The following is a 10979-nucleotide window of genomic DNA, read 5'->3' on the forward strand; positions in this document are numbered from 1 at the left end:
CAGTATGAGCGAGTAGCATTGATTGCAAACCTTTAGTAATGCTAGAATACGCAACAGAGACATTGTATACAAGGATTTTTGGCAATCTGGCAATGCCAATCAAGTGAATCAAATCACTACATCGCGCGTATGTTGTGTAAGGGTGACATTTTGTGATGACAAATTACGACCAATAGACTTTGTACGTCTAAGGGTGGGTTGCACCAAACTGTTTGTCATCATAAAAATTATATGGAAAGTTTTATAGTAAACCGCCGCGGCGCGCCTCGTGACGTTCTATCCGGTGGCGAATGCACTAGTCCCAAAACGCACTATTAGTCAATACACTCTAATTTCGAAAGCCCCTCTTCTCATAAGAAACTAGGCCCAAAATACCATATTTCCAAAAAGGCTCATTCTCGATTTACACGAGAACCATTGAGAACTAGTCCCAAAATACACCTTTCCCAAAATACCCCAAATTGTGTTCACCTGTGCGTGGCGTAATACTTTATTCTCATAATGCGTAGGTCTCAAAACACTCTAGTTCCAAAATACCCTATTTTTTTGGAATGTCTCTTTGTGACTGCTTTCAGCCGTAATCATTACCCGTTTGATGCCTAAAATTTTTTTTTCAAAAATAGGATTTATTTAATTATTATTTTGAGCTATACAGGGTGTAATCGTTAAGTGTTGCTCGGCGATAGTTCCGTAAATATAGCAGATATCAGAAAATTTCAAATTGATATCGAAAGTGCATATAGTGAAAGGTGGGCGAGAAACTACCCTCATTTATGGCATTAAATAATTAAATAATGCCATAAATGAGGGTAGTTTCTCGCCCACCTAATTATGATAGTTCCATACACTGCTTTATCAACACAGGCATTAAAACACTCGTGTGTATATTGCCCTTCACTTTCACTATATGCACTTTCGATATCAATTTGAAATTTTCTGATATCTGCTATATTTACGGAACTATCGCCGAGCAACACTTAACGATTACACCCTGTATAGCTCAAAATAATAATTAAATACGTAAATCCTATTTTTGAAAAAAATATTTTAGGCATCAAACGGGTAATGATTACGGCTGAAAGCAGTCACAAAGAGACATTCCAAAAAAATAGGGTATTTTGGAACTAGAGTGTTTTGAGACCTACGTATTATGAGAATAAAGTATTACGCCACGCACAGGTGAACACAATTTGGGGTATTTTGGGAAAGGTGTATTTTGGGACTAGTTCTCAATGGTTCTCGTGTAAATCGAGAATGAGCCTTTTTGGAAATATGGTATTTTGGGCCTAGTTTCTTATGAGAAGAGGGGCTTTCGAAATTAGAGTGTATTGACTAATAGTGCGTTTTGGGACTAGTGCATTCGCCACCGGATAGGTGACGTTGATCATGATCAGTCTGTCAAGTGCGGAAGATGCAACTGGCACTAAGGGCCGCTTTACTATGAAAATTTCCATACATACAAATTTTGAGAACTCTTTAACGATACGAACAGTTTGGTGCAACCGACCCTAAATCTTATTAAAGAATTGCTCCAATCATCAACTTTTTTTATTTGGATGCAATAAAATCATCAACATTGGGTACATATACATTTACTTACTAAGTGTGGTGCCATCATCTAAGTGAAGCGGCGTATATAGGTCCCCAACCTTGTGCGGTATCTTCTCGCCTGCCTCGTCGGAGAATCCCTCGTTCAGCAAACCGCTGGTAAAAGTACAGAATACCTGCTTTAATACTATCGCTATGAAAAGACGTCAAAAAATTAAAAAAATAAGGTTGACTGGTGGAGAATACCTTAACCTCTAGCCGCCCATACGTCAAACCTTGCCAAGCAAAATGAAATTTTATTTTGTCAACACAAAGTTCAAATTAGAATGGAACAGGAGACCTTTTTAGGGTTCCGTAGCCAAATGGCAAAAACCGGAACCCTTATGGATTCGTCATGTCTGTCTGTCTGTCTGTCCGTCCGTATGTCACAGCCACTTTTTTCCGAAACTATAAGAACTATACTGTTGAAACTTGGTAAGTAGATGTATTCTGTGAACCGCATTAAGATTTTCAGACAAGAATAGAAAAAAAACAATAAATTTTGGGGGTTCCCCATACTTAGACCTGAAACTCAAAAATTTTTTTTACATCAAACCTATACGTGTGGGGTATCTATGGATAGGTCTTCAAAAATGATATTGAGGTTTCTAATATCATTTTTTTCTAAACTGAATAGTTTGCGCGAGAGACACTTCCAAAGTGGTAAAATGTGTGTCCCCCCCCCACCCTGTAGCTTCTAAAATAAGAGAATGATAAAACTAAAAAAAATATATGATGTACCATGCAAACTTCCACCAAAAATTGGTTTGAACGAGATCTAGTATGTAGTTTTTTTTTTAATACGTCATAAATCCTCTAAATACGGAACCCTTCATGGGCGAGTCCGACTCGCACTTGGCCGCTTTTTTAGGTCTCTGGGCGGCTAGAGGTTATGGCAAGTCAGCCTTTTGTATTGTAAGGTTTTTATTTGTACAGTAAAGGTTAAATTAAATTAAATCAAACAATTTGCTACACGGTAACACGGTGTAATCCGTTACGTATCTGTTTCACGGTAATAAACGGCGAAAACCAGTTCTTATTGTTTACCAACTGTGAGTCAGACATCGGTTAGAATTTGCAGTTGTTATGGTTGTCGCGATATGCGTGTTAAGTTACTTATTCATTACTCAGAAAACGGACAAGTTGGATTTAAGAAATAATGTGTAGGTACTGTTTCTGTATCATATTGTTTTTTATAATTAACTAGTTACATCGTTTCTCCTCAAGAATAAAACAAAAACAGAAGGTCTGGGCAAAACTTTAGCATGCTTATAAGCAAAAACTATTTTATTATAACATTTTTAAGCATATTTGGAGCTTATTAGGTACCTATCTTTAATTTATAGTGTGGTAACTTTTTTACAATAAACAAAGTTAAAATTATACGAACTCTCTAAAAACCCCAGGGTAGGTATTCTTATTAGTCTTACCTTGTGTTTGCTATTCTCTTCTCTATAATTTTGTGAATGTAGTATGTCTTGCATTTCTTTTGATATGTTTCCTGGAAACAGTCAAATCAATAATACAATATTTATAAACATTTAATGTATGTGTAAGTAGATTTGTGCGGCCTAGTTTTGCACAACCCGTCTTACGAATGTTTATAATTATCAAACACATTCTAGTTAGGGCTTGCAAATATTCGAAACTTTCAGATATTCGAATATTCGACTTTTTCTGACGACGTATTCGAATATTCGAATAATTATTCGAATATTATAAAAAATAAGAAAAGGAACGAGAAATCGGTTTATTATCGTTTTATTCAAAAGCTTTTTTCACATATTGCTAAAACTAAGGATATTTGGCAGAAATCCACTTAATTGACTAGATTTTATCATCCTAATATTTAAATTTATAAGATGCCCACATTTATAAAAAGAAGTAAAACGCCAAAATTAGACGTATTTAATATTTCTAGATAAAACTTATTATAAATGCGTCGTTGCGTGAAATAATACAACTTTAATCATCCAAACACCTAGGTATGTAAGATATTTTTTTAGTAGGTAATTATTTTCCGATTTAAATTAACTTGTAATCACTCAGAGGCCTGTAAAAAGGCCTTTAATTTCATTGTATTTTGAATCTTTATTGACTTTATTTGTTTTGGCAAGTTATTATTCCTAATGGTCGGCTAATTAAATAATATTGGAATATTTAAGGGAAAAAGTTAGTTGAGTACTGGGTGGATTATTCGTCAGCTAAAGGTGCATAGTTAGATTACCAGGTTGGGCAGGTTTGGTATGATTCAATTTGAGAATTGCGATAAGTGGCAAGGTTTAAACTTCAAAAATTCGCTTAACGTACGCTTGTACTGAATAAACAGAATGACCCTTTAACTTAAAACTTACGCACCGTAAAAATAACATACTTTTTGATTTCGTTTTCTTTTAAATTGAGTTAGGTTTCACTGTATTCACGAAGTCTATCGTCGCACCATTCTCGTTGTTTTGATGACACGCTCGCTCCAACAATGGGTTTTGTTCGACTTGGTGTGAAAACAGCGAAGTCGTGGAGTCGTGATTAGGGCTTGCAAATATTCGAAACTTTCAGATATTCGAATATTCGACTTTTTCTGACGACGTATTCGAATATTCGAATAATTATTCGAATATTATAAAAAATAAGAAAAGGAACGAGAAATCGGTTTATTATCGTTTTATTCAAAAGCTTTTTTCACATATTGCTAAAACTAAGGATATTTGGCAGAAATCCACTTAATTGACTAGATTTTATCATCCTAATATTTAAATTTATAAGATGCCCACATTTATAAAAAGAAGTAAAACGCCAAAATTAGACGTATTTAATATTTCTAGATAAAACTTATTATAAATGCGTCGTTGCGTGAAATAATACAACTTTAATCATCCAAACACCTAGGTATGTAAGATATTTTTTTAGTAGGTAATTATTTTCCGATTTAAATTAACTTGTAATCACTCAGAGGCCTGTAAAAAGGCCTTTAATTTCATTGTATTTTGAATCTTTATTGACTTTATTTGTTTTGGCAAGTTATTATTCCTAATGGTCGGCTAATTAAATAATATTGGAATATTTAAGGGAAAAAGTTAGTTGAGTACTGGGTGGATTATTCGTCAGCTAAAGGTGCATAGTTAGATTACCAAGTTGGGCAGGTTTGGTATGATTCCATTTGAGAATTGCGATAAGTGGCAAGGTTTAAACTTCAAAAATTCGCTTAACGTACGCTTGTACTGAATAAACAGAATGACCCTTTAACTTAAAACTTACGCACCGTAAAAATAACATACTTTTTGATTTCGTTTTCTTTTAAATTGAGTTAGGTTTCACTGTATTCACGAAGTCTATCGAGAGGAATACAGTAAAAATATTATTTCCTTCGTATTTGGGTACCTACCGTTCCTCATTCACTGTAAATACCCGTAAAACACACAGAAACTGTAACTACAGCGAATTACATAGATTTTTATAGTAATAAAAAATATTCGAATATTCGAAACCTGAGCGGCCGAATATTCGAATATCAAAACAGGTCGAATATTCGACAAATTCGAATATTCGAATATTCGAATTGCAAGCCCTAATTCTAGTTCAAATAATGCTTACGATAATGAGGCTAGTAGTTCAACACCGAAATGGTATCCAATAGAATATTTACTAATTAAAATGGTTACCAAAGAATTTGTAGAACTAATATCAGATATCACTTACAAATGTAAAAAGAAGACAAAGACAGGTGAAACAGCAAAGCTAGACTACGAACTAGCCCCGGAAAATGGTCAACAATTTCAAGGCAATAAAACCTGTGTAGCTGGCCTGTCACTCTGACCTCCACCGATGAACAGCTGTCAGATCCCTGGAACCTTGCTTATAAAATTGCCAACCATTTTCTTCAACCTCTAAAAAATGTTGATATGCTTACCACAAAAACTAAACCCTCGACGGCGTTGGCGGGATGACCTCAATGCCTTGATACGTGGAAAAGGAGGAATGAGGCCTTTGCCCAGCAGTGGGACACTCTAGGCTCATATAAATAATTATGCTCACCACCACTAAAATTTTGTCTGCAAGCTGGAAACACGCCCTTCTGCATGTCACGTAAAGGTACCATGTGGGACACCAATGGAATAACAATGCTGGTACCCCGCAGAGCAGCACCGAGAAGAAGTGCACCAGATTGGTCCGCCATCTGCTCCTCCGGTAGCCGTATACTACCTGGTGACAACATGGTTTTGGTGTTCAAACTTGTTTTAAAAAAAAAAAGTCATATATTGTCGCAAAACACAGTAACAAAATAAAACAAACAAGGAAAAAGAAAAAAGACACAATAAGCACATAAGTCCAATAGGGTTTTATGTTTGAATGAATGAATGATTATTTATTTCTAAGACAAAGTAACAATAATTCCAAGGAAAGCCTAGAGAGAAATATATAACACCACTATAACACATATAAAGCTTAATGGATAATTTTTATCCGTAATTTTTTACTGTTAGGAGCAGAAAAATAAAAAATAGGTAACATTAATAAAAACAAATTTTTCCTCTGAAATCTTTAAAATAATATTTATGACAAAAGGCCAAAAAGAGGTGTTTACTATGTATTTGTTTTTGTGATTATACAATATTTCAGCTATGTATATTATTTATTTATTTCTTTCTTTCTTTAGCAGTTGTTACAATGTGAATGTTAGCTTGAAATCATACAAAAGGACATAATATATTATATCCAGTGTAGGTCATATTGATAAGAAATATAATGGTTCATTCAACATTGAGCAGAATTAAATTATTAAATTGTAACATGAGATAAGCTACACTACCAGCCTCAGTGATAGCAAATTGTAGCACAAAAAGGCTATCTGAGCGATGTCACAGAGGCTCCGGGAATCCCTTTATTTCAAAGACTGATTCATTGTTTATTGGTAGGAAGACAGTTGGCACTTTGAACATAGGGTGCTGTGGAGTTGCTGTTTTGTTATACAAATGATATTTGAAGGAATTAATCAATTATTTATTCATCAAAATTAAAGTTAAATGAAAGTTAATTTTAGCAGAATCAGATCATTAACCTCCTGCCGCCCACCATACAAAAGTATGGCCAAGGAAGTTTGAATCTTGTTGTATTATCAATTAGGTTGAATTCCAGTTGTTCGAAAATTTTACAAGACAAATGAAATGTGACCTACTTTATTTTCAGTTAAGGTTGACATTCCGTCATAACTGATGTACATCCTCATGTACATTGGGCGGCATGAGGTTAAGTAATTTGTAATATAGTATTTTGTTATTAATTAAGAATTTGCATATTTTATGTGACAAAATATTTGCTTAACAAAATAATGGAGATTTTTTTTATGTAGTGATGAATGTAGAAATAAATTGTTATCATTATTTCTGCAATCCTAAATTATAAGCAACTAGATTGTCCATAATATTCAATAAAAAAAATACTAATTCAAAAATTACCAGAAGTTCTCTTCTAAGGAAAAGATGTTAAGCATATTATCAATCAAGTTTTATAATAAACAGGTATAACATAATATTGTACCAAAATTAAAAACAAATAAATGTGACGTTCCACGGCAAAAGGTACCTTATGGCAGTTGGCGCTTACGTCGCATAGCGCCGCAATAATAATAGCGCGCGGTGGCGGAGCGGCGTTAATAATAGAGTAAGCACCAATGGCCATAAGGTACCTTCACCCATGGGACGTCACAAATAGAACACTAAGATAGCCCAAAATGTCTTCAGAAGACAACAGTGATTTTCTTTAAGTAGCAGACTCTAAGCGTTAAATAAAGGGCAAAATAAATATAATCAAAAATAATAATAAAGTATTACCTGCTCAAATTCTGGATCTGTATGAATTCCCTGAGTATTCAATTCTAAATAAGCATCTCTAGATGTAGAATATTCTAAAACTTCGTCCTCAATCAGAGGCTGAATGTCATCTTCAGACTCCATATTTAAGTACTTTTATAATAAATGCCCAAAAAGAGATCAATTCTTTTTATGTGTTTTTCATTTCAGTCTTGCCCTTATCCTGTTTGAGCGGCAATTGACAATGACGCCCCACCGACACATTATGGACGCTTAGGGGGAGTACATGAACAATGAACACATTTATTTTAACGACTACTAAGTAATGAACTATACTTTGTGTTCAATTTGTTAAAAGATACGTTTTAATGCAGTTCTTCTGTGAAATTTACTGCAAGCTATCAAAAGCGATACTGTAATATTGATTGGTATTAGGTAATGTACGTAAACGATTTCGTAAACAATGAAGAAATTATGCAGTCCTTGAAACAAAAATAAAAGTTATTTTTGTTGCGATACTTTGAAGGAATAGTTTAGGCTTTAGTTACAACCATGTAATTAAACACTTCACAATCAATTTTTATCCTCACTTATAATAAATAAATTATATATTTACACGATTGTGTTAAGCAACTAAACAGCTGTGATATCGAATGATATTTCTTATCTACTGTTCAGACTGTTCTATGATTAATTGATTATGGATGGATGGTAAAGAATGAATGTAAACTTAAAGCAAATCTTTGCAACTGTCAATGTCAGTTTCTATTGTCACTATCACTGTTCCAGTCATATCTTAAAACGCTAGTATGCTATTCTGTTGAGTATGGTTAGCAAAAAGTAGTAATTTATAGCTATATATTAACCATTGACCAGCTGGTCAAGCAGATCTTGCCAGTAGAAAAAGGCGGTAAATTTGAATTCTGCTTGATCAAGTATATTAAGTACACGAAAACCAAACGAGAACTTACCATTTGCCTGTCATCGGTAGTTAAATATTGTTCCATGCTCACAGTCATGTTGCTATTATTTTATCTGAAACAAATGATACATAATTTAATTAATTTAATACATGTTCCGAAATTATTTGAACGTCAGTAATCTAGTAGAAAAGAGCGGCGAATTTAAAAAATGTAGGCGCGTTTATCGTCCCATAGAATATTTGAATTTCGCGCCTTTTTCTTCTGACAAATTTGTTTTACCGGCTATAATACGGAATATTAGGTAAAACTCTGCGTAGGGGGCGTCACTAGCACAAACAAACCGCCTTGATGCATCAATATCATATTTTATTCGTAACCATTTCGTAACAAATAATCTATGAAATCTTGTCAAAAACTCTTCTCTTCTTCTTCGCGTTGTCCCGGCATTTTGCCACGGCTCATGGGAGCCTGGGGTCCGCTTGGCAACTAATCCCAGTAATTGGCGTGGGCACTAGTTTTACGAAAGCGACTGCCATCTGACCTTCCAACCCAGAGGGTAAACTAGGCCCGTCCGGTTTCCTCACGATGTTTTTCCTTCACCGAAAAGCGACTGGTAAATATCAAATGATATTTCGTACATAAGTTCCGAAAAACTCATTGGTACGAGCCGGGGTTCGAACCCGCGACCTCCGGATTGCAAGTCGCACGCTCTTACCGCTAGGCCACCAGCGCTTCCTTGTCTTGTCAAAAACTATTGGTTCATTTATTTTAAAAGTTGGCACGTTTTTAACAGCAACTCAAACAATCCTATTTAGCGCTGTCAGTGAATGTCACTGTCACTGCCAGTACTGCCACAGAGTGTCACTGTCACACGACTGCGTAGCGGTAGTGTAGCGTTGTTTTGTGTTCATGTGCTGTATTTTATGGGAACAAGGGCATTGTTGCGCAAAAAAATTCCGTAAAGTAAAATAATTGTACACGTAAGTAATTTCCTTATGAATCCCTTGTGACATTATTGTATAGTCGTTACTTATATCTCGGCAAACACAATACATAACCTCCAAACTGTGTTTTGAATTTATTCTCGAACATAATTACGACAGTTTCTTTTTGAGCGGTATAAATACTTAATATTTATAATGAGCGGTATAAATAGTTTTTAATTTAATTGTCTGAAAAGTTTAATTTCCTTAATTACAGAAATCAGAATGATCATCCCAGTCCGTTGTTTCACTTGTGGAAAGGTCATTGGCAACAAGTGGGAGGCCTACCTCGGGCTCCTACAAGCCGAGTACACTGAGGGGTGAGTAGTGTGTGTATATAGTAAGATGTCCTGCCATCCTCCAGAATCCTGCCATATTTTGATTTCAAGTCTAGACGCTCACAAAACTAACTTGGCAGTAAGAAAGAATGCATAAATACTCTATAAGCTCCATATTTGACGTAGCACTAGGCATGAAAACTTAACATGGCCCGACTCTACATGGTTTATTTACCATCAGCAGTTGATCTTTACTGAAAGTTGCACTATTGATGTGCCTACATAGTTAAATATCTCAATTTCTCAAGGATCTTGAAAATTATTTCTTTTTTGTCAATCTGCCCAGCCGTCTTTGACAAATCAGGGAACATGAAAAAATACAAAGATCCTGACAAATTGAGAACCACTATATTGAAGATGGTTAAAAATAATTAATAGTGCAAAATATAGTTTTTATTCATATAAAACTAGCCTATCCGATAGTATTTGGGTTTATTATCATTTATAATAAGAGTGTATGTAAATCACGAACTGGGGCGTGTTTCTCAAAAGCTTGTAAATTGTAATACAGGCGGATGTCACTTTTTGACAGCATTTGTTAGAAAGGTACTTCCACTTGTATTACGAGTTATAAGCTTTTGAGAAACGGGCCCCTGATTTAGAAAACAAGACTTGTGAGTTACAAGTATAAATCAAGATTTGATTTATTTCAGTGATGCCTTGGATGCCCTCGGCCTGAAGAGGTATTGCTGCCGCCGCATGCTGCTCGGACACGTTGACCTGATCGAGAAACTTCTCAATTATGCTCCACTAGAAAAATAAATTAAATATAAAGTAGGTTAAAAATTTAAATTTTAAATTTTGAGTTACTTCTATTTACCAGAATATTGTAACCAAATTCATTCCTTTGAGAATCCGTGATTTGCTAGAATATTTTTGCGTATATTCTCATCTCTGGGCAGTTTTCAAAATATCTTTGGAGATATGCCAGTAGAGATCCTTAACCGCTCAACCGCCTTGTCCCATATACATCCCAGACAATTTGGACTGTAATTAACAGTTGAAAGGTTAATAATTCAGTAGCAAATTTTTGACACAGGCGTTTGAGGGGGGTTAAGTTAAGATCCTTTACATTTCATTGACGTAAACAGGTTAATTATCATTATTAGCTAGATTTAAGTGTAAAACGTGAATGACTCATGAAAAAGGTAATAGCATTGTAAAACTTGTATGACAACTTGCTGCATATAAACATGTGTGGTAATAAAGTAGGATAAGAGATAGTTGTGTGTGTTTTATTTAACTATGTGGATTACTCATGCAAATTAATTAAGGTCTATACAATGGTTTTAGCAAAATAATAATGGAATGTCTTTGAAGTTGCGCTATAAATAAATGGCT

The 10979-nt window shown here is 34.7% G+C and overlaps 2 protein-coding genes across 2 annotated transcripts in view; one reads left to right on the forward strand and one right to left on the reverse strand.

Annotated features, from left to right (window-relative positions):
- Positions 1 to 7658, reverse strand: part of LOC134658320 (polyamine-transporting ATPase 13A3) — a 51296-nt gene extending 43638 nt beyond the window's left edge. The window contains exons 1-4 of the mRNA XM_063513951.1: positions 7416 to 7658; positions 5620 to 5787; positions 3018 to 3088; positions 1601 to 1704 (exon numbers count right to left, since the gene is read on the reverse strand). Of these exons, the coding sequence (XP_063370021.1) occupies positions 1601 to 1704; positions 3018 to 3088; positions 5620 to 5787; positions 7416 to 7538 (466 nt within the window). The 5' untranslated portion in view covers positions 7539 to 7658. The remainder of the gene's footprint in view (positions 1 to 1600; positions 1705 to 3017; positions 3089 to 5619; positions 5788 to 7415) is intronic.
- A 1624-nt stretch (positions 7659 to 9282) lies between these two features.
- On the forward strand, positions 9283 to 10424 carry LOC134658434 (DNA-directed RNA polymerases I, II, and III subunit RPABC5). Its single transcript, XM_063514116.1, has 3 exons — positions 9283 to 9296; positions 9518 to 9620; positions 10292 to 10424. Exons 2-3 carry the CDS (start codon positions 9526 to 9528, stop codon positions 10398 to 10400), a joined length of 204 nt encoding a protein of 67 aa, XP_063370186.1. The 5' UTR covers positions 9283 to 9296; positions 9518 to 9525; the 3' UTR covers positions 10401 to 10424.
- Positions 10425 to 10979: the final 555 nt, after the last annotated feature.

This window comes from Cydia amplana, chromosome 22, assembly GCF_948474715.1.
Source record: "Cydia amplana chromosome 22, ilCydAmpl1.1, whole genome shotgun sequence".
Lineage (NCBI taxonomy): Eukaryota > Metazoa > Arthropoda > Insecta > Lepidoptera > Tortricidae > Cydia > Cydia amplana.